At 38.0% G+C, this 23,506-nt stretch overlaps 1 protein-coding gene across 13 annotated transcripts in view; it reads left to right on the top strand.

The window, feature by feature from the left end:
* SYNJ1 (synaptojanin 1) overlaps positions 1-23,506 on the top strand; it is a 98,613-nt gene that overhangs the window by 69,686 nt on the left and 5,421 nt on the right. For 6 of the 13 annotated variants that reach the window (XM_075910819.2, XM_075910811.2, XM_006126042.5 and 3 more), the window contains 7 exons: positions 2,813-3,025; positions 4,059-4,196; positions 13,313-13,360; positions 15,111-15,181; positions 19,293-19,358; positions 21,615-21,723; positions 22,419-22,642. In XM_075910819.2, the coding sequence (XP_075766934.2) occupies positions 2,813-3,025; positions 4,059-4,196; positions 13,313-13,360; positions 15,111-15,181; positions 19,293-19,358; positions 21,615-21,723; positions 22,419-22,642 (869 nt within the window). The remainder of the gene's footprint in view (positions 1-2,812; positions 3,026-4,058; positions 4,197-13,312; positions 13,361-15,110; positions 15,182-19,292; positions 19,359-21,614; positions 21,724-22,418; positions 22,643-23,506) is intronic. The other 7 variants (XM_075910881.2, XM_075910827.2, XM_089773716.1 and 4 more) reach the window with 3 other exon arrangements.

The following is a 23,506-nucleotide window of genomic DNA, read 5'->3' as shown; positions in this document are numbered from 1 at the left end:
GCCCTAATGGTTCCACCATTTGAACCACTTGCTACCACCCACAGTGGCACGCCCGCGGGGACATCATCTCGAAGAACGACAGTTACACCAAGGTGAATAACTTCGCTTTTCTATCACTTTGGACCAGTGTGTTTGAGAAATAATGAGTTGCAGATACTTCCATGAACTAAAGTCCTACCCTATCCCTGTTTTATCTAATCCATTTTGAGTGACCCTATCATACCAAAGCTGGTGGTATGGCAATTTTTACATCTCCCGGGCATAGGAACAATATAAATTGTTCCCTTAAAAGAGATTTTTAGGATGATGCTCCAGAAACACACTGGAATGATGGGAAACAGAGGTCAGAGCCATCCTCAATCTCACAATGGATGAAGAAAAGAAGATGTCAAATGAATACTCTACCTTCATCGTAGAATCCTAGTCTCAAAGGGACTTACTTCCTTCAGTAGTGTTTGTCTAGTTGCGCATTCCCTGTAGGGTCATGTAAACTTAGACTGAAATTTGTACAGCTTATTACTAGTATCAAATACAATGTTCAGCCTGTTTTCTGCCTTGAGGCATCACCAGATGCTCATGGTGGTAATAGCAAGCCTTAGTTCTCAGGGCACTTAACCTGAATCCTTTCTGGGTAATAGCTTGATCAGAGCTCCAACCCAACCAGCAGTACATAGTGCCACAGCCACAATGCTGGATCTACTTCAAACACATTCTTTCATGAATAATTACCAGGAAAATTCCTTGATTCCTTCCATAAAGATAGTTTGTAGCAGAGATTGCTAGACAGATTCTAGGAAATCTGGAGTATTTCTTGGTAAAATGCACAAGGCCAACCATAACTCAGTGCCTCCAATTAATGGGCCTTCAGATTTCATGTGTAAGATTCACCCCATGGGCAGGATCTTGTATCAGGTTGTCTCCAGGCTTTTTCTTGAAAGTATGGAACCATTCATTAGAACACATGCAAAGTTAGATATTGGTTCCAATACAGTTAAATGCTTTAACTGTTTTTCCTTCTTTTCTGTAGCTTTGATAAAATTTTAAAAGGATGAATTGTATTTAAAACTGGACAGTGATTGGGTTATGTAAACAACATTGACTTATTTGTAGATGGAAAAAATGGGCCCATTAATACAACTTGCCTTGTAGGAGATCGTCAAATCATTGTTACATGTGAAGCCAAAGAACCCCACAGAAGAGCTGCAGCACGCGTTGGCTCTTCGAGGAGTACTAAAGATCTATATCAAGTACACAGAATTGACAAGAATATTTGCCTCTTTGTTCATCTGCTTTCATCTAAAATGCTAAGAACTCAGGGTATCCAAACTATGCCTGGCAAGACAGAATCAAAGCACACACCCCAAGATCTGTGGTGGCTTATGGAGAAGGGGATATGACCAGCACAGATTGTGCTGCAGCTTGGAACTGCCTCTGGAAACAGGAGGTGAATAGGCCTTAAGTATCAGAATTGTGGGAGATGTTGCTAGCAGAAAGGAAATGATGGAGTAAAAGATTTACCAGTCCTCAGAACAGAAGGACTTTCTGAAGTCCTATCAGATTATACTTCATTTAACATCAAATGGTCCCTTTGACTGGGAAAACAATATAAATAATAGTGCCCACAAATGCCACAGAATCTGTCACTCACATCGTCTCAAGGAATAAATGAGCTTTATAGCACATTATAAAGATTTAAAAAATCCAAGTCTTGTCAAATCAAGGAGGAAATTGTGTCAAGGACTTCTCACTGAGAATGCTCTGCCTGGCGTTTCTTTAAAAATAGCTAACAGTGAATTTAAGCAACTTGGCAGAGTGCAGCGGCACACAAGGTTCTGTGCCCAAACCATTTACAGCTTCATAGATTAAAAACACCACTTCAGATTCCACTGAGAAATTAATGAAGAGCAAGTGCAGATGTCTGAGTAGTTGTATAAGCTCCCTGCCTGAAGCACTGCTTAATAAGTAGATAGGTGTGTTCCACACCAATGTAAATTTCCTAATTACTGTAAAACTCTATCTGGAACATATTAATGAAAAGATTAATACACTAAAACAAAGCTGAATAAGACATTGGACACCTTTGGCAGTGTCCCGTGGGAACATTTATGAGAGACTTTGGAATGCTTTACTGATGAAAAGAGTGCAGGGATCTCTGTCTAGCAATATCTTCAGGGGAAAAAAATCATAGCTATATCAGTATTTTATTTATCTTTGAGGTGTTTCCCATAATTCAGCAAGTTGTTTTTAATCACCAACTTGGACTGAAACAGCATTTGCTATGTTTTTCTGACTGGGAATTATTTATTTTGTTTTGGGACAGAGGTGCCTATTCTTACTACACTTTGGAATATAGAATTATTTATTCTCTGGATGTATGTTTCACAATTAGCTTCTAAGTACTTTAAGTACATCACTAAATAAAATTTCTATTGAAGAAATCTTTATTTGTGTGTTGTGAGAAGAACCTAGTCTTCTCTGATGGCCATTTGAAAAGATAAGCTTTGTAAAAGATCAAAATTCAGATACTAAAATTTTCCTTTTGTACTTGGTATTTTTAATATGCACAGAGTTTAAGACCATTTCCAGCTGTTCTGTCTATGCCTATATTCTTCATATGAACAATTACATCATATAAGAATTATGCAGAAAGGATTTTTTGAGTAGTTAATTCTTTGAAAAGCAGGATTTTGATTATTTCATTGTGAAAAGAAGAAATCACAATACATAACTTCTATGCCTGGAGTCAATATGAATAGGGAAAAACATACGTAGATCCTTTTATTTTATAAGCTATTTTTTTTCTGTATTCTAGGCGATATTGATGACTATAGTACTGAAGTGGAAGACATTTTTCCTCAACATCTACAGCCAGGTACAAGTTCTGGTCTTGGAACTTCGCCAGGCTCTTCACCTCGTTCCAGTCCCTGCCAGTCACCCACGTTGTCAGATGGACCACTACCCACCCTTCCAATAAGACCAAGTCGAGCACCTACAAGAACTCCTGGACCACCTATCTCCTCACAGAGTATGTATCTCATTATGTAAGTCAGACGACTATATCTCATTCTAGTTACCTACAATTTGACCTTGAAGAATACAGTAAATGTTAAACTAGCTAATGGGTGTTTTATTGGGGTTCTGTGTTATTTTAGGTCAAATTGTGGTGTGACTAAAATAAGTAAAATAATCTGTTTCACACCTCCAGAGAATAACCTTGTGACATAACACTTTAATATAATTCTCATTTATTTTAACCCCACTGATGCGATGCATCTTATTCCAGTGACACTTTAAAAAACATTGCCACAAAAATTTGTTTTTAAACACTTGGTTTGTGTCATTGTAATAGGGAGTAGTTTTACAGTGATTGTGCTTATCTGACAACTCACCTTCCATAATGCTTTTAAAATTTCCTTTTCTCAAAAGAAATAAGCAAATAAATAAAGCCTAGGTTGAAATAAGATGGAATATTTGATAAAATGTGGCTTATAGATATCCTTAAAGCTCCCAGAAAAATAATTAATGGTTAAACTTTTTGGTAGATATCATTCCTTATGAAACTGTGATGAGTAAATTAATTCTGTGTCATTTCTTCTTATTCTTTCTCCTCACAAACTTTGGTTACATAGCCACTGTAGCCTGAATTAACTCTCTGAAATCGATCACCGGCAGTTGATTTAACAGGTGTAGTTAAAACCTACCAAACCGACCATAGATAACTCTCCGTCAACCATGTTACTCTACCCTGGACAAATAGAATGAGGGAAGTTAACGGGAGTGTTTCTCTCGTCAACCCCCTGCAGTGTAGAGTCCACGATAAGTCTACATTGTTCACATAGCTGGAGTTGCATAGCTTAAGTTGACTTTTTCTTGTAGTGTAAATGTAGACTTTGATGCCATATGACAATGCAATACAACCACATTTGGTGTTGCTCACCAAAACCTCTATTTACAAAACAAACAAACAAACAAAAAAAACCCTTTTCAATAGAAAATCTTTAGCACTTTACTTGATTTTTATAAGATCATTAAATATAATGTTGTTTTTTCTTGATCAGGTTCTCCAGTTGATTTTCAACCAATTACTCAACAGAAGGAGTCTTCTCAGAGCTTGGAGCCTAAACGTGCTCCTCCCCCTCGCCCATTGGCTCCACCTACACGGCCTGCTCCACCACAAAGACCACCTCCACCATCAGGTAATGGAGTTTATATATACCATATGATGGACAATATTTTGATGTACAATTTTACTTAAGTCCATGATTTTTTTTCTTTTAGCCAGACGACTGTCTTTTTCTTCACAAAATATATTTGATCCATTTCACTAATTTTTTTTAAATGAGTTTTTTCAGTTACATTTTATATATCTCCGCTACTTATGATTACTTTGTAATATTCAGTTGTGCTAATTGGAGCTAGGAATATAGTCTTCCTATGGATGTCTGTATTTAACGTTTTCATTGTGACATTTTAATGTTTCTTAAAACTAATTCTTAGTCTGTCACTAATTAAATTCAGAAGTTGATATTCCACTTAACATTTGAGTAAGTATGATTGCATATATATGTTGATTTAATATAGAAACTAGATGTTTAGTGATCATATGTGAACAATGTAATAACTAACCAAAGTGACTCTTGATGTTTGTAACTTTCTCTTTTTTTTTTTTTTTTTTTTTGTACTGACATTTTTTCTTTAATGCTGCGTATATTTCTTGTATACTATAAGGGGGTAGGAGTCCTGCAACTTCTAGAAAAGAATTTGGAGGTAATAATTTAATTGTGTTTTCAAACATGACTAACAAATAGCACAATTTCTGTGATCCTGCCTTGAGGGTGGGGGGCTGGACTCGATGACCTCTCGAGGTCCCTTCCAGTCCTATTATTCTATGATTCTATGATTAATATAACAGTAAATTTATCCTGAGAATATTTTTAATCTGATACTTCCCAAAGGTAGAAATTGACATGTTGTGGCATATATTCAATTTCTTAAAAATAAATCATTCTTTTAAAACCCAATATCCTTTTTTCTTTCTGAGAGCCCTTGAACTCTATCCTCTTACTGGAGTTACAGTTTAAACTTAGTAGTCAGGAAATTTGGGACAGTAGCTGCTGCTTCTTGATGAAAGGAGCATGAAAATATTTCTTCAACAGTTATTGCCTTGCTATAGCTATGTTAGTTAAAACTGATCTAGACCTTCAATTTAAACTTAGTTAATATGTACAATTTTTTAAATTAAAAGCTGTCTTCAGCTGGAGTTCCACTGCTTTTCTCTACATAACAAGCATTATAAAAAGCATTCAGGAAAGACAAAAGGAAAAACTAACAAGATGGTTTAATAGGTGATGAGCTTTCATGGGCCAGACCCACTTCCTCAGATCTGGGGAAGTGGGTCTGGCCCACGAAAGCTCATCACCTATGAAACCACTGCGTTAGTCTTTAAAGTGCTACATAGTTTTTCCTTTTGTTTTTGAAAGATCAGACTAACACAGCTACCTCTCTATTACCGTTCAAGAAAGGTATTTCTAAGTTCACCCACAATACCCTCTCTTGTGCTTTTAAGACAGAAAAAACAGTTTTACTTTTATATTTAAAAAAAAAGTAAAAAAATTAAATGGAAAATAAAAGAAATAGTTGTAAAAGTGAAATGTGTACAAATTGCATGAAAAATGTTTAAAGGACAACATAATAGTGTCTCAACTAACTGTATATCCCCAAATGGGGGGAGGGAATAAAAAGACCCAAAAGAGGTGGCTGAACAACAACACTGGAAGAAGCAGTTAGTGAGACACATACACATACAACTTTTAAAAATTTGAAGTTACTTCTTACTGAGAAGAATAGAAAGGAACACACTCTCTGGCAAGTAAAGTGTAAAAAATATAATTAGGCAGGCCAAAAAAGAATTCAAAGAACAACTAGCAAAAGACACAAAAACGAACATCAAAATATTTTTAAGTACATCAGAAGCAGGAAGTCTGCCAAGCAATCATTGGGGCCACTGGATGATCGAGGAGCTAAAAGAGCACTCAAGGTACCAAAGCCATTGCAAAGAAGCTACATGAATTCTCTGCATTGATCTTCACTGCAGAGGGAGATTTCCAAGTCTGAACCTTTTTTTGGAGGATTGGGAACTGTCCTATTTGGTGTATCAGCAAAGAAGGCTTTGGTACAAATTAGTAAGTAAAACAGTAAGAAGTCACCAATACTAGATGGTATTCACCCTGAGTTCTTAAAGTACTCTGTTGCAATATTGCAGAGCTACTAGTTGTGGTATTTACCTTTTGCTTAAACCAGCCTCGGTACCAAATTACTGGCAAATAGCTGAAGTAATGTAGATTTTTTTAAAGGCTCCAGAAGCAATCCTGGTAGTTACATGCCAGTAAATCTAACTTCAGTACCAAGCAAATTAGTGGAAACTAGTAAATAATATCAGATCCCTAAAGAAACATATGTTGAGAGAAAGGTCAATATGATTTTTGTAAATGGAAATCATGCTTCACCAATCTTATAATTCTTTGAGGGTGTCAACAAGCATGTGGACAAGGGTGATCCAAAGTGTACTTGAACTTTCAGAAAGCTTTTGAAGTTCCTCTCATCTAAGACTATTAAGCCTTTGCTTAATAAGCATTCCTGGGTAAAAAGGAAGGTCTTCTGATAGATTCATGACTGGCTAACAGGAAACAAAGGGTAAGGATAAATGGCCTGTTTTCATAGTGGAGAGATGCAAATAGTGGAGTCCCCCATGGTTCTGTATTAGAATGTGTGCTGTTCAACATATTTATTATTGATCTGAAAAAAGGGGTAACAGTGAGATGGAAAAGTTTGCAAATGATTCAAAATTATTCAATATAATTAGGTCCAAAGCAGACAAATTAAAAAAACAACCCCTCACTAAATGGGGTGACTGGGCAACAAAATGGCAGATGGAATCAGTGTTGATAAATGCAGAGTAATCTAGTGAAAAATATGACTCCAGCTACATACATAAAATAATAGTGTCTAAATTTGCTGTTGCCACTCAAGAAAAAGATCTTGGAATCATTGTGGGTAGTTCTCTGAAAACATCTGCTCAATGTGCAGAGACAGTCAAGAAGCTACCATAATGTTGGGAAACATTTGGAAAGAGGTAGATAAGATGGTAAATATCATAATGCCACTGTATAAATCCATGGTACATCAACCTTGAATACTGTGTGTAGTTCTGGGCACCCCATCTGAAAAAAAAGATATATTGGAAAAGGTACAGAGAAGAACAGAAAAAATAGTTAGGATAGTCAAACAGCTTCCATCTGAGCAGAGATTAAAAAGACTGTGACCGTTCAACTTCGAAAAGAGACATCTAAGGGGGAGGGCATGACAGAGGTCTACAAAATAGTTATGTGGCTAAAGTGAACATGGAAGTGTTCTTTATTTCTTCATATAACATAAGAACTAGGGATCGCCCAATGAAATGAACAGGCAGCAAGTTTAAAACAAACAAACAAAAGTATTTCTTCACACAATTAATAGTCAATTTGTGGAGCTCATTGTTTAGAGGATGTGAGGGCCAAAACTATAACTGGGTTCATAAAAGAATTGGATAAGTTCATGGGCCATGGCCAAATAAGTATGATGGTCAGGGATGCAACTCTGCATGTCTTTAGCCTCTGACTCCCAGAAGCTGCCTCTGGGCAATGGGATTGATAACATGGTAACTGCTCTTTTCTATTATTTTCCTCTGAAGTGTCTGAGGCTGTGTCTGGACTACATCCCTCTTTCGACAGAGGGATGTAAATTAGACACTTCGAAATTGCAAATGGATTTAAATATCCTGCGCTTCATTTTCATAATCTTGTCATGGCGCTCTTTCGAAAAAGCGCCATTTCTAAAGTAAAATCGCAGTCTAGATGCGGTTCTGTGGAAAACGGCAGGTTTTTTCGAAAGATCCTGTAAACCTCATTTTTTGAGGAGTACAGGATCTTTCGAAAAAGCCTGCCGTTTTCGACAGAACCGCGTCTAGACTGCAGTTTTACTTTAGAAATGGCATGTTTTCAAAAGAGCACCATGACGCAATTATGCAAATGAAGCATGGGATATTTAAATCCCCGCTTCATTTGTAAATTCGAAGTGTCTAATTTACATCCTTCTGTTGAAAGAGGAATTTAGTCTTAGACACAGCCTATCACTAGCAACTGTCAGAAGACAGGATGCTTGCTGGGCTAGATAGACCCTTGGTCCTGAGACAATATGGGCTGTTCTTATGTTCTTATGATGATGACTATGCATATACAAGTATTCCTAATCTTGATTTCAGGTCCAGGTACAAAATAGCTAATTTAGAAGAGAATTCTGGGTATTCATATATGCATGAACATACCATATGTCAAACTCCTTTTTAAATTTCCCCTGACTGTTACTTCCAGAAGAGATTTGTCAGTGAGAGTTAAACTTAACATGTACCAGTAGGCAAGAAAGTGCATGTTCCAGAAAAATAAAACTGGAAATTTTTGGAGAGTTCTGCAAAACAAGATAAATGTTGTATACAATACATAAGTTAACAATGTATGCTTTTTACTGTATCGAGCCAAAAATGTATAAAGCATTTCAATATTTTTGAGGGGGGAGAAGGAAACATGACAAGCCTTTTGAACTTCTGGGATATAGATGAACATTACAATAAATAATGGGAAAATAGATTATTTAGCATGTGCAGATGGTGAGAAGCATATTAAAATTTCATGTAGCTGTGCAATTGTCACATGCCTATAACCTATATATGCATGCACACAACTCTTGTGTGTGTTTACAGATATATTATCCATATTTATCTTTAAATGTAAACACAATCCATTTACTCAATTTCTTGAGTTTTAAATAGGTACAAGAAAGTATTTATGCTGCACCAAGCAAGTTGTCAAAATCCAATTTTGCCAGCATTTGGTAATGATCTGTAATTTAAGATGAACCATTTGAGGTTTAATTAAAATAATTACAATTTTAGAAAGCAACTAATGTTGCACTTTCTGCATCATCTTGCATGTTTAGTTTCTGTCCTATGTCATTGCCAACCACTTTTCTGTGCTGTGACGGAATCCTGTCTAGCCTTGCTCCAGTCTAAGCTGTGAAAACACTAGCGCCTTCCAATGAACATTACAAATTATTTGACTCTTATGTGACCAGTAAATAAAATTGTCATGACATCTTTCATTTCCCATCCTAGCCTTACATTCAGCTTATTCTTTACTTCCTTCATGCCTTTTGCCTTGCTGCTCCATATACTTGGAATAGGCATCTTCTGCATCTTCATTCCATCCCTTCGTACCTCTTCTATCAATTACTCCTTTCTGCTGCCATTACTAATTCCTTGACACCTCTCCTTGAACTGTTATCCTGTCTCATGTTGTTTCTTTCATTTTATTTACTTTGGAAGCTATTTAGATCTGATCTATATTTGTAATGCATGGTATAGATGATACTACATAACTTTAAAAATAAGTTGCAGCACATCATATACAATAAATATCAGATAGTGCTCAAAGACCTATGTAGTAAATACACTGGGGGTGAGTTAAGGATAGTTTTCATGTCCTCTTTAATTATAAATTGATGTACTGGTATGCATGAAAGTTAAACCCTTTTCATCAATTTGAACATAGACCTTTTATTTAATACTTTTGCCCATAAAATGTTGGCTTTTAACTTTTATCTCAGACACTTCACCTTTTTAGGGTCTGTGGCACTCCTTATGACCCTGTGCATTTGGAAGACTCCTAGTGAGACTCTAAACTTTCCCATATTGTAATCCTATCTTGTATCTGTTTTAGGAATAGGCTAGAACTCAGGAGTAGGGGGTTGTTTTTGTTTTCAGCTTTTGGATATTCTCATATAGCTTGGTGGCTCAAGCTGATTTTCATTGGATACCTTAAAATCATAATATAATTCGTTTTCACTTTTTTTGGAGTTCAGGCATCAGTGCTGGAACTGGGAGTGTTGCTGCTCCCCCTGGCTTGAAGTAGTTTTCATCATGTATAGTTCGGTTCAAAGTTTCTCAGCAATCGCCTTAACAAATTGTTCCAGCACCTCTGAGTTCAGGATTAAGTTTACACATTTTGTAGTGCCATATGTATTTATGATTTAGAAACAAAGCAAATCATTTTTTTTTACAGAATATGAAGAAGAAAGTTAATGATTGTGACTTGTCAGCATTGTGTAATATTTTTTGTTTTAGCAATACCAAGTTCTATACAGAAAATATTTGTTTAACTGTATGAAGGACTAAAAGTTGTTGTTAGTGTAAAAACTGTTGTTAATATGGAGTTAGTTTACCTTAAAAGAAATACAAATAACTAAGGTAGGAGATACAGTTTATATACGCAAGCAACCTGTACTCCACCCGAGGTGATATCATGAAATAACCAGATAGTGAAAATCAGTGCATAATGTTTGTACTCTGAGATCAGGTTAAACTGGTTGGGAGACCCAGTCCATTTTCAGAAGGGTAGTCGTGTTAGTCTGTGTCAACAAAAACATCAAGGAGTCAGGTGGCACTTTAAAGACTAACAAATTTGTTAGTCTTTAAAGAGCACCAGATCACTTGTGGATACATTTCCTCCCCTCTCTCCCCCCCTTCTGTTGTGTCTCTGGGGGAGAGTTAAGGTTATTTTGATGAATTAAGACATGGCAAGCAGTTAGAAAACTGGTAATTCTTTCTGGAATTCTGTTCAAAACAAAAAGTATGCATCCTTTACTAAGAAGAATTTTTCAATAATGAAGAAAAATGACAAAAATGCTATTAATTAAAAAATGTCTTATAGTATACTAAATTTCTGAAAGGAGCATTTTGCAAGTAAAACTTAATTTGAGTGAAAAATTTGAAAAGTTTCAGAAAATTCATTCAGTACACAAGAGTAAGTGCTGTACTTTGGAGAGGATATACTGTGTTCTTCAAATAATACAAAATGGTTACACTTAAGTGTGAAACTCGACTCAGCCTTCCCTATAGAATAGGGACTGGAGCCTCCATAATTTAGCTGTATCTGATATTGCTATGCTATGCTAGGAGTGCTCTCAGTGTTATTTCTGAAGTATATTGGGATTGCTACTGTACCTGTAGGCTCACACTGGGGGCAAGTATGTAATGAAGAGATTGTGGGGGCAGCCAGTCTGGTAACTGGAGTAGAACGAGATAGGGAGAATAATTTTCACACTGGATAAAATAGTTATTTAAGGAATATACTTAAATAAGCTTTAAAACTGACAACTCTCTGCAATGGACTAGAAGAAAGTGGACATTAACTAAGATGGCACTGGAATATTGTCCTTAATCAAAACAATAATTTGTTTATTATGAAAAATAAATACAACACATTTCAGCATTTTATCAATAGCAATTCATTCAGTATATACAAACCAATGGATTATACCTATCAGTTTCACTCCTTAAAATGGTTGTGTTCCTGGGAAAAAGGGCTCTGAAGGAAATGTGATTCACTAAAATAACTTCAGTCGCAAGGCCCTTTCTAAGACAGTCAAAGAAAATATCAAATGGCATTTTCACACACGCGCGCTGCTATAAAAAATATCAAGTGGTGCACAAACAACAATAAGCAGCGAAAAGTGATACTGTAATCCGAAAGACAGAATTTTTGTGGACCTTTTCACTACTGTTAAAATAGAAATCCTGGTGTAACCAGCACTATTGCCACCATAATATTGTTGTACCATGTTAGTCAGGTAGAATTAGTGGTGGAAGTTGAGATAATTTGATCCAGGTGTTCCCCACAGTATGATCTTTGAATTTTCAGTGTTTTAAAATCTGTGAATATATTGTATGCCACAACAAGAGTCAGGGGAATACTAGTTGTAAATTTGGAGTTTAGCTCAAAGGTTTTTCAGACACAACCTCTCAATGAGGACCTTGTTTTAATATTCAGATTGTTCTAAAGCTCACATGCATGGAGAGACTGTTTTGAAATTTTGTATTCCACAGTAGGTGCTGAGGTAAACATTGGGGCAAGAGGGAAAGAACACTCAAGTAGATGAATGAGTCAAATCATTCCTCTGCATGAGGAAAATTGTGCAGAATCCCTCCCGCTGCGCTAGGCTTTGAAGTAGAGTATGGAGCCTGGGACTTCCCTCCACTCTTCCTCTTTGTTGCCTCCAACTGGTAGATGTGTTCACACCCCATCAGTCACTGCTTACCATCTTCCCTTGCTAAAAATGTGGAGGGGAAAAGGGAAGGAAAAAATTGGTAGCTGAGTGGCTGTTAGGCGTTCCCAGGAAGCCTCTTTATGCTCCCCAATTATGTCCTCTCTACCACCACTCTGCCTCTACTAGCTGGCTCTGCTTAGCCTCCATGTGGCCACAGAGATCTGCTGATGGAAGAAGACTATATAAGAATTAGGCAATAATATAATATTTACTCTGCACAAACCACTCTATAGATATTGTATGTTATCATCCCTTCCTTGGTTCATATCCTAAGGATTACCTCTGAAATATCACCAGCACTTGGATCTGTCTTTTAGTGCAGTGTTACGCACCACCAGACAGCTACAAATGCTCAATAGCAAGAGAATATTATGTCCTCTATTTTCACAATCCACAAAACTCAGAACAGAAACAAGAATCCCTCATGCCTTTGGACTCAGCCATACCTCTCCTCATATTTTAGTGGGAGCAGTAGGAACCAATTGCAAGATATAGTTGTCCTTAAAACAGGGCAGTTGATGTGCATGCAAATGAATGAAAGTATACAGTTTTGAAGGAAACCATATACTGGGTAAATAGCACATGCCGTTCTTCATGTCTGCTTAGGGCAGCCTGGGATGAAGCATTTGGCTCCTCCACATAGAGAAATTGAATGGCAGAACTATGTGGTGTACAACTATTGTTATGCAGGGCAATCCCTTGTGTGGATATTTTATTCCAAAGTAAAAGTGACTTATGGTATAATTACTCCCACATAATTATAGCAATATAATATAATTAAGATATTTTGGAAGAATGTAAGGCCCTGCCAATCAACTGTAATTGTGCCTTAATTTTTTTAGGCATTGAATATAGCAGAAAATTAAATTCTCTTCATTGAAAATGTAGAATTGAAACCATGTAATAGTTGTAAACAGTAACTGAATTGTTGAGTTATTTCCAGTTAGTGTGGTTTTTTTGTGCTGCTGCAAGTGGTAAGAGTGCAGTATGGTTAGGCCATTTAAAAATTGCTTAAATGTGAAAGCTCTTTTGTTTGTTGCAGCCTGTATGTTTCTGCCTCTTTTCAGTCTATTGCTTTTCTTATGCAATATACAGCTTCTCTTCTTTCTCTGAAAAGGTCTTGGCGCTCCTCCCAGTCCTGGGGTAGCTAGGAGAGAAATAGAAGGTAACATTATGATTTTTGCATGGTAGAAATGAATCTTCAAATTAATACTTTTATGACATTAGTTTCTCCACTACTTGAAGATACTCTTGCTGTTTATATCTGTCAGTTTGTTGTATAACTCCTAAACTTTTATCCTTCTATAATATATTTTTCCAAACTTTCTTATATTTAATTAGTTGCATTTGTTAGTTGTTTGCAACTTTACGTTGTGAAACATAAATCAAAATTCACTCATGAAAGATAAAATAAAAAATTAAATTGTAGTAATGAAAATTCTCAAGATTTAATCTCATAATTGTTTTAAATAAGTCAGCATGATGCGTATATATGTGCAGGGCTGGGTAAAGGTGAAATCTTTAAGTGCTCATAGGTATCTGATAGGAAGGAGATTTTGACTATAGAAATATTCTTTATTTTATCTGTGACTGGCAAGATTTTTTTTCTTTTAAACAGAACTGAATGTCATATGTACTTTCAAGGGAGTAATTTCCACTAAAATATTTTAGCACACTGAAAACAGTATGTTGCTGTGGTAGAAAGGGCTAGCCACTCTGAGTACACACTTGTTGTCTCAAATGGGATCATGCTTGAGACAGCTAGCATTGCCATGGCTGCTCTCAATCTTTAAGATGCTAGCTTAATTGTGGCTAGCATGGGAATGTCTACTCAAACTAGAAATTGACCCTCCAGCTCTAATGTAGATATACCATAAGGTCATGTCTATTCTAGAGAGCTTGTAGCAGCGCAGCTGTGCCATTGTAAAATCTGCCGTGTAGTCGCTCTCCTATCAGCACAGATACCTTTCCTGTCCACAAAGTTAAATCGCGGCCAATGAGTGGAGGTAGCTATGTCAGTGGGAGAATATCTCTCACCAACCAGCACTTCAGTAAATTTATGTTTCTGGGGTGGAGGTTTCACAGGCCTGAGCAACATAAGTTATACTGACAAAAGAGCTACTATAGACATAACCTCTGAGAGAAAAAATATCTGCCAATTAGAGCAACTTAACTAATTAAGAGCTGCCTGTCTTGTGATTAGATGCCCCCATTATTGGGCATATTTAAGGTTACCGCAGCTGACATTGAGACCTTCTTTCTTTGTGGAGGCATTGAGTTGTAAGTTTGTGTCAGCTAGATTTTTTTAACATATCTTGCACTTCATGATTTGAGTGCTGCATTCAAGGCTGATCATCAGAATCATCATTCAAATGTTGACCTAATTATCAAAATGTTGTATCCAATAACAGGAAGTTAGAGCCAGGAACCTGTACATAAGTTCTTTAACTCACTGAATAATGTACAATTATAGACAGACTTTGAGATCATGTTTTTGAATCAGTTTCTCTTCCTAAAATCATCCTTTTTGAAGACCATAGTGCCTAGAATATGCTATACTGTATAGTCATAGGGGCAGTCTTAATCCTAATATTAGTAACATAGGCAATATCTGCAAAAAAAAGTACTCTCTCAAACGTATTTTTCATCACTAATGCAATTCTATTGTTCCCATTTCTGTTAGTGATAACATACCATTATTGCATAATATCAGTTTGCACCTGATCTGTCAAAGAAAATTTCATTTGTGACTAATTTTTCTTCATGCTTCAGAGTTTAAAAAAAAAAAAGTTCTGGAACACAAAATAAAAACATAAATTGGGTAATATAGATAAATATTTTGCATTAATTATATTATAGAAAATTTCAATTTAGAAATACATCTTTAATCAGTGGTCTCTAATGGCTTTTTACAGTTCGTAGTCAGCCTCCGCCTGCAGCTGGAGTCATGAGCACAGGAACTGTGGGATATAGTGCAGCCAGACCGGTAGGCATTCAAACTTGTATTTTTACTGAGGTGTAAAATGTTTGTTTATTAGAGCTCCTGCTTTTCATGCAAGTGTCCTATTGCTTAGGTGATATTAGCTCTTTCAGTTGGTTCTTCGTTGTAACCACAATAGCAGATTCAGAGGAAACTGGAAATAAGAGTACCCTATTCTGTATAGAATAATTTTGTGTGTTTGAGGCATTGAGTGTCCATCAATTTGTGAAAGAAAGAAGCTATGGAATCAACTTGTTAAACCGAATTTAGGCTAGATATTATGAAATATTTTTAAAAATAAAAATAATGTAAGCTATATTTTGGTTTTCTACATGAAATTTTAGGGAATTCCACGCACAGAAAGTGCATTTACAAAATGCTTGGAGATTTATGGTTAAGATGGGTTTTATCTGTATCAGTGTCTGCCAGTACATGATATTTCCTGGTGAACTGATGAGGAGGGGGCCATATCCAGACCAATTACTTCTTGGCTGTGTAGTTAAGGTCCATCTTCGCAGATTCTTAGATACTTACAGCTATCCATCTTTTTTTTTTTAAAGAGGCAGAAACATTGAAAATGTACTTAAATTTCTGAATTGACTCCATGGGCATTCGCTGGCTATTAGAGAATGTTGTCTCCCTTCTCTGGGGCACTTCAGCAGTGGTCCCCTTAGTTCAGCTCCCAAAATGATGCACACTGTGGGAGGAAGACTTCGAAAGCACTGCATGTTGTGCATTAATTGGCTCTTGTAGACTCTGCTCGTGTTCATTAAGGAATTTTTGTTAGTAATACTTGAAACAGCGCTATGCTAAAGAGTGCTAGAGAACTATTAGTGCATGCCTGCAGAGTTTACAAAGACCAGTTAAGATTCTGTATGTTTGTGTACTTCTAGAAATCACACCCCTGTAGTGCGCATTACCCTACTATGTAGACATGACCAGTGTTCCTATAAGCTGAGCATTTGGGCGGCCACCCAGCTGATTAGCAGAGCGCCCACAGCTGCTCAGTGTATCGCATGTTTCTGTTGGTGGTGCACATCTGCCCATTCCTCGGGCACATAACAAAACTTATTCCGCCCAAGGATGAAAAAACTTAGAGGGTACCTCGGACATGACTTTAGCCTTCATACATGTCCTCTTGAGAGGTACTGAAGGAGATTTTTGCCTTTACTATAAACAGGATAACTCTCTTCTTTAGCTCCAAAGTTTTCCATTATCAATACAGCACATGAACTCAATAACCTGCCACCAAGTTCGCTCTTGAGAATATAAGAATGATCATGCTGGATCAGATCAAAGGTCCATCCAACCCAGTGTCTTGAGTTCCAACAGTGTCCAATGCCTCCCCAGAGTGAATGAACAGATAAGGCAATCAAGTGATCCATCTCCTGTCATCCATTCCCAGCTTCTGGCAAACAGAGGTTAGGAACACCATTCCTCCACAGCCATTGCAATTGGGTCAGATCCCCACCTTCTAGGAAAGTGGCGATTAGTTCTGAGATCTCTTCAGAAATCTACATGGCTTGATTTCCTCCTGGTCTGCAGCTAGGCAATTGCATTGAGGAGAAGCCATTGAGGCAAAGTCCTTACAAGCCATAAGGTTGAATCTGAGTCCACTATCCTCCACAAAACCAGAAATGTACCTCATTATGGACCACCTTCATACCTCCTTAACAAGTAAGAAAGCAAACACCCTACAAAAAGAAAGCAGAGATTATTTCAAATCTGCAGTTGTTCTTGTACCTCTATTACTGAAATAGCATTTCTGTTGCCTCAGATCTGACTGAATTTCTAGTGCCAGGATTTTAGTGTAATTTTTCAATAATCTGGCCTTCATTATTCCACCAGAAGTGACCATCATACCACACACTATTTATAGACATGTGTGTTCCTTCAAATTAAATTCCTTTTTGGAATAGTTTCATATTTCTCCTTCAATGCTGTTTGAGACATGGGAATAATCTTTTTTCCTGTCCTATCCCTTGCTTCCCTTTTCTGGAGTTGACATGAGACTTGCCAGTACTAAATAAAAAGAGATACTTCAAAGAAGTTGTTAAAACTGGCTGACATCCAGCAAAGATTCCACCAGTAATTCCTGTTCCTATGCTACAAAGCATTGATTTTGATCTGATTTGTTCAGTTTAAATGAACCATTTTTTCAATAAAAGAAATTTTGGGGGAAAAAAGCCAATCCCTCAAAGGTCCACATCTTGGCAATTGTTGGCATAATTCAGTAAATCAAACCAAATCTCATCCCTTCCTTTTCATATGTGAAGGGTTTCTTAAAAACAACATCTAAACTTCAGTCCAAAACTAATTGGTTTTTAGAACCCTAACCCGCTAATCATTCAAATCTCAGAGCTCAATTTCCTTATTTTCCTTTCCTTACCAGCCTTTCTGGCAGCAGATACTTCTGCTAGAAGACTTTCAAAATTAGAGACAGCTAGTGTCCTAATTGCTCCTTCCATGAACACTGAGGGTACATCTACACAGCAGTGTTATTTCAGAATAACGGACATTATTTCGAAATAACAAAATGTGCATCTACACAGCAAGCTGCCATTTTGAAATAATGTTGACCAGGAGGACTTCTTACTCCAACTCTTGTAACCCTCATTTCACGAGGAGTAAGGGAAGTCGAAGAAAGAGTGTTCTTCCTTTGACCTCCTGCTGCGTAGACAGCACCAAAAGCCGAATTAAGGTATTTTGACTTCAGCTACATCAGTTTATGTGGCTGAAGTTGTGTATCTTAATTTGACTTTTGCCCTGCAGTCTAGACGTGCCCTGAGTCTACAGGACTGCGTCAGCCGTTATTTCTACTCTGTTCTGATTCAGAGGAGCCTGTATAGGTTTACTAAGGAAAACAACTTCATTTATAGATCTTGAAACTATCATCCTAAATATCCAAAGAAAAAGAAGTGGACATGTTTCTTTGGATAGGTTTTATTCTGACCAAATTTATTCCTTAAAACTACCTTTGGGTGTGGATTTTTGTTAAACATTAAACATTGCCTTTTAAATCTGTGTAAGTGTATTTGGTCAGATCAAGGCCACTTGTTTTGTTTTAAGACAAAGTATGAGGAATTATGCATATAAGTTTTGTTCCAAAAACATACATGGGCCTTTCTCATTTCTGTTAAATCTCACAGTAGGATTGGCAAATATGGATAAATTGGACAGAAAACATTTGCTTTACAGGATCATTTGTTTTCTTCTGGTATCTATTCAGGCAGCATGGAGACATACCACACAGTTTATAGGCATGTGTGTGTGTTCATTCAAATTAAATTCTTCTTTGGAAATAGTTTCATATTTCTCCTTCAGTGCTGTGCTCTGTGAGTTCCTCAGAAAAGGAGGATATCCAACATATGTTCTGCTGCTCTTTGATTAAGCCAGAATGAATTTTTGTCTCCATCTTGCTTGGAGACACTGCATCCCCTGTAAGATTTGTGAACATGGGTTCTAAAGAATAAGTCTCATGTCAGCTTAGTACTGTACTGCACATCACAGGTTTTCGGGGCATGGAATGCATTATAACTGGACTTTGTAAAGGGCTCCATAAACTTATAGAATTGTATAAATGACACTTACAACAATGGCCTATTATGACTTTCCCATCCTAAAGTATCTTAGATTCTGGAAAATGGTGATTCTTCACTTCCCTCCTGCAGTAGTACTCTTTTGCTTCAGTATAGAAATGACCTCTGAGTTGTAAACAAGTCCACCAAATTTTTGTTGGAAATTTACCAATTCTAACATAACTACTACTTCTTCCACTGTGGACATGAACATACATTCTTCTTAGAGAGGTCCCCGTGGATGCTCCATGCTGGGCCTTGGTGCCATCGTGGTGCCTGGATCGGAGATTTTGAAGCAGTGTTTATGGGGGCCACACATGCGTAGCACCAACCGGTGCATGCCTTCTAATAGGCACCGCGCATGCGTGGCCTGCACCCTCCAGTGTCTTCTTAACCACCCTTGGCCTGAGATGAAGCTCCGCAGTTCCTTGCTTTTTGACAATTCTGCAGTAGTTTAGAGAGTTGTAGTTAGTTTGTTCTTATTGTTAGTGTTGTTTAGTGAGTTTAATCGTTTTTTTTTTAACTTTTCTTTTACATAGAATCATAGAATACTAGGACTGGAAGGGACCTCGAGATGTCACCAAGTCCAGTCCCCTGCCCTCACGGTAGGACCAAATACTGTCTAGACCATCCCTGATAGACATTTATCTAATCTACTCTTAAATATCTCCAGAGATGGAGATTCCACAACCTCCCTGAGCAATTTATTCCAGTGTTTGATTACCCTGACAGTTAGGAACTTTTTCCTAATGTCCAACCTAAACCTCCCTTGCTGCAGTTTAAGCCCATTGCTTCTTGTTCTATCCTCAGAGGACAAGATGAACAAGTTTTCTCCCTCCTCCTTATGACACCCTTTTAGATACCTGAAAACTGCTATCATGTCCTCCCTCAATCTTCTCTCTTCTAAACTAAACAAACCCAATTCTTTCAGCCTTCCTTCATAGATCATGTTCTCTAGACCTTTAGTCATTCTTGTTGCTCTTCTCTGGGCCCTCTCCAATATCTCCATATCTTTCTTGAAATGCAGTGCCCAGAACTGGACCCAGTACTCCCAACTGAGGCCTAACTAGTGCAGAGTAGAGCGGAAGAATGACTTCTCATGTCTTGCTCACAATACACCTGTTAATGCATCCCAGATTCATGTTTGGTTTTTTTTGCAACAGCACCACACTGCTGACTCATGTTCAGCTTGTGGTCCACTATGACCCCTAGATCCCTTTCTGCAGTACTCCTTCCTAGACAGTTGCTTCTGAGAAGATATGCACAATTCTCATCATTCACAGTCGTGACGATTCCATGTGCTCCTCCTACACATATAAATGTAAACGCTTTTCAGTATGGTGCACTTCCAAAGGATATCAGTGCCCCTGATGCTCATCTTGGACTACCTCCTCGTTATGAAACAGTCATCGCTCTCGTTCAGCACTATTAAAGTTCAACTAGCGGCCATTATGGCCTTTCATCGCAAAATTGAGGGTTGGTCCATCTTTACTCACCCCACAATCAAGAGGCTCCTTAAAGGGCTGTGTCTCCTATATTGTGACGTCTCATAACCCGTACCATCCTGGGACCTGGGTCTGGTACTATGAGCTCTCATCAGACCACCACCCTTCCAGCATCTTGCATCTTGCTCTTTGGCACACCTCTCTATGGAAGGTAGTTGCTTTGTTGGTGGCCCTAACATTGGCCCACCGCATTGGTGATATGGCGGCTCTCATGGCCGACTCACCTTTCATAATATTCACCCGCCGTACGCAACTAAAATAATTCCCTAAGGTGGCCGCCTCGTTTCGTATAAATGAGTCACTGAACTTACCTGTATTCTTTCTGAAACCACATGCCAATGCATTTGAGGCTTCCATGAACCAGGTATGCACTAAGTTTCTATTTGCGGAGAACCGAACCCTTGAGGCAATCCTCTTGGCTCATCTTAGCATTTAACGAACCGGTTAAAGGGCAACCCATATCGAAACAGAGATTGTCCAAATGGATCACCATTACACCCTTAAGGGCCCACAACCACCCTTAACTTTTGATGGCTAATTCCACTAGTGCTATATCCTCCACCATGCATACCTACACAGTGTCCCGCTTTCAGACATTTGCAAGGCAGCCACCTGGATGTCTCAACTTACTTATGCTAAGCACTACGCGTTTTCCTATGGGCATGACACCACTCTGGACTTTGCAGTTCTATCATCAGCCTTCTGCAATATTCTGAAGCCCCAGCCTCCACATGCCGATACTGTTTGCTAATCACCCAGCGTGGAGCATCCATTGAGACCTCTTGAAGAAGCAGCAGAGTTTACTCACCTTGTGCAGTAACTGGAGTTCTTTCAGATAGTGTCCCCTTAGTGTCCCCTTGGATGCGCCACAACCCGCTCTTCTCCCCTCTGCTGCGGACCCCTAAGGCCTCTGGGGTAAAGAAGTAACTGGAGGACACAGTGCCTACTGGAAAGCACACACTGGTTTGCGCTGCCCATGCACAGTCCCCACAGAGACTGCTTGAAAATCTCTGATCCAGGGACTGAGACAGCTCCGAGACCCAGTGTGGAGCATCCACAGGGACACCATCTCAAAGAACTCCAGTTACTGAACAAGGTGAGTAACCTCCATTTCTTTGAGACTGCAGAACAGAAATTTTAAACCATCTATGTGATTCCAGCTTCACTGGGTAAAAGACTGTCCTTTTTTTTTTTTCATGTTTGTACCATTCTGAGAACAGTAGGGTTTCTTGTCTATGACTGGGGGCCCTTGGCACTTCTGCAATACAAAAGAACACAGCCAGTCATTCTGCAGAAGATCACTTCACTTCCAGAAATATAGCTACATTATTTTATTTTTACCCATTATTATTTCAGACTGTTCCACCCCGAGCTGGAGTTATTAGTGCACCACAAAGCCATGTCCGTCTATCTGTGGGGAGGCCAACACCTGAAACCCAAGCTAAGCCAGCTGAACCTTCAAGAGGTAATACTACACTTTAGAAGAAAAAGAAATGTAGTATACTGTTAAATGGCAAATGTAGGTTGGCTGCCTTATTACCTTAGCCAAGCCTGACCCACCTTTACCTTTGACTTGCTCCCAGCTGGAAAAACCTTCAGTTTGACATAAAAAGGAAGACTCTGCCATGTAATAATGTTTAGCAGTTCCTCATAATGTGGGAAATAATTGAAGTCAGCAGCCAGTGCCTTAAACTTCACTTAGAAGTAAGCCAGTTGCCAGTGCAGATCATGGAGCCTCAAGTATAATGTGCTTTTAGAGGAAAACAACTTACAAAATGGGCTGCCTCATTTTGCACTGGAAATAGTAGTATCTCCTACCTGAGTTGTATTTTGCTAGTAATTTTTAATGTATGAAGTGGAATATTAACAAATTGTGTACTGTGGTGGGCTGGTGCTCATGATGGCTATATCACTAGTGTTGTCTTGGGATTTTCAAAAGCACCTAAGTGATGTAGGAGCACATGACCACTTGACTTTTAAAGGGACCACCTTCAGCCTCCATCCTAAGGTGACAAAATTGTTTTAAGTATGTACTGTTCAGAAAATGCATACATTTTGTTCGACCTTCGTTATCTAGATATGCCTATTTTATTAATTGTATTTATGGAGTAGAGATCCAGAATATGTTTCTAATAAAATGCCTTGTAAATGTATTTGTAGGGTCATCTTTGCTTCCTGAACCTCTGAAGCCTCAGATTATGGTTCCTCTTCAACCCACTGTTCAGCCACCATCTGTTCAAAAAATGCAAGAGCCTCTTATACCAATGACATTGCCTACATCTCAGACCATACCTCCACAGAATTTGGAAGCACCGCCGCAACCACCTCCCCGGAGCAGATCATCGCACACCTTGCCTTCAGAATCTGTTACTTCACAACAGCAAGTGAGTGTGCAATTCGATATTTTAGTGTTGTACCTTAACACAGCCTATCATGACTTAACGTGACAGATCACAGGGAAGCCCCCAAAGCAAAAAAAGTGCCATTCATGGTTAAACTTCTAATATCTAATCACAGCAGGAGAACAAACAGTACAGCCTGGAAGTACTTACATTCGGTAATCCTGTAGTGTCCATATATACTGAAGATGTAAACCCTGAATATTATTTTTTAAATGTCTTAAGTATTTTTAATTTTGATACAGTAACCTAAAATATAACATGCTCGTTCTTGCATCTTGTCATACAACAGTAGAATTGTAACCGTATACCTTAATATGAATATGAAAAAGTGTTTTCCAAAACTGAATGCATTTCACAAAACCACAAATCCATAGCTTACCAAATGGGCAACTTCACAGAGATAGCTTAAGAAAAAGCATCTATTTAAATCTTGCACACACATACTTAGTTTCCTTCTGGAGCCAATTCATTTCAAGGTGGGACTGATGAGTCTAATTTTAACTCAAGTACATTTATTCTGTTTGCTTCATGGCATTCATTAAAATATACAGTCCATTAAAATAATTTGAAAAATTTAATTCAGTAACATTGAATGCTGTTATGTGTACAAATTTTGGATTGAAAATATTAAGTACAAGTCTTTTGAAAGTTTATGGGTCTAGATTCCATCCTCTGATTACAGACACTTGGATATTTGTGCATCTGAAAAAAATACAACCAAAGCTGGCTACAGACTTCAACTAGCCCTGGGCAGTGGTGGTGGGCGGGGGGACAGCTCCATTCTCACGGAAGTAGTGGGTTTGAAGGGGCCCTGCTAAGAGCTAGCCTCCCACAGCCGGCCCTCAG

This window comes from Pelodiscus sinensis, chromosome 1 (genome assembly GCF_052426305.1).
Source record: "Pelodiscus sinensis isolate ZL-2025 chromosome 1, ASM5242630v1, whole genome shotgun sequence".
Lineage (NCBI taxonomy): Eukaryota > Metazoa > Chordata > Testudines > Trionychidae > Pelodiscus > Pelodiscus sinensis.
The sequence above is the reverse complement of the archived record's forward strand: the minus strand, read 5'-3'. Positions and strand labels throughout refer to the sequence as shown.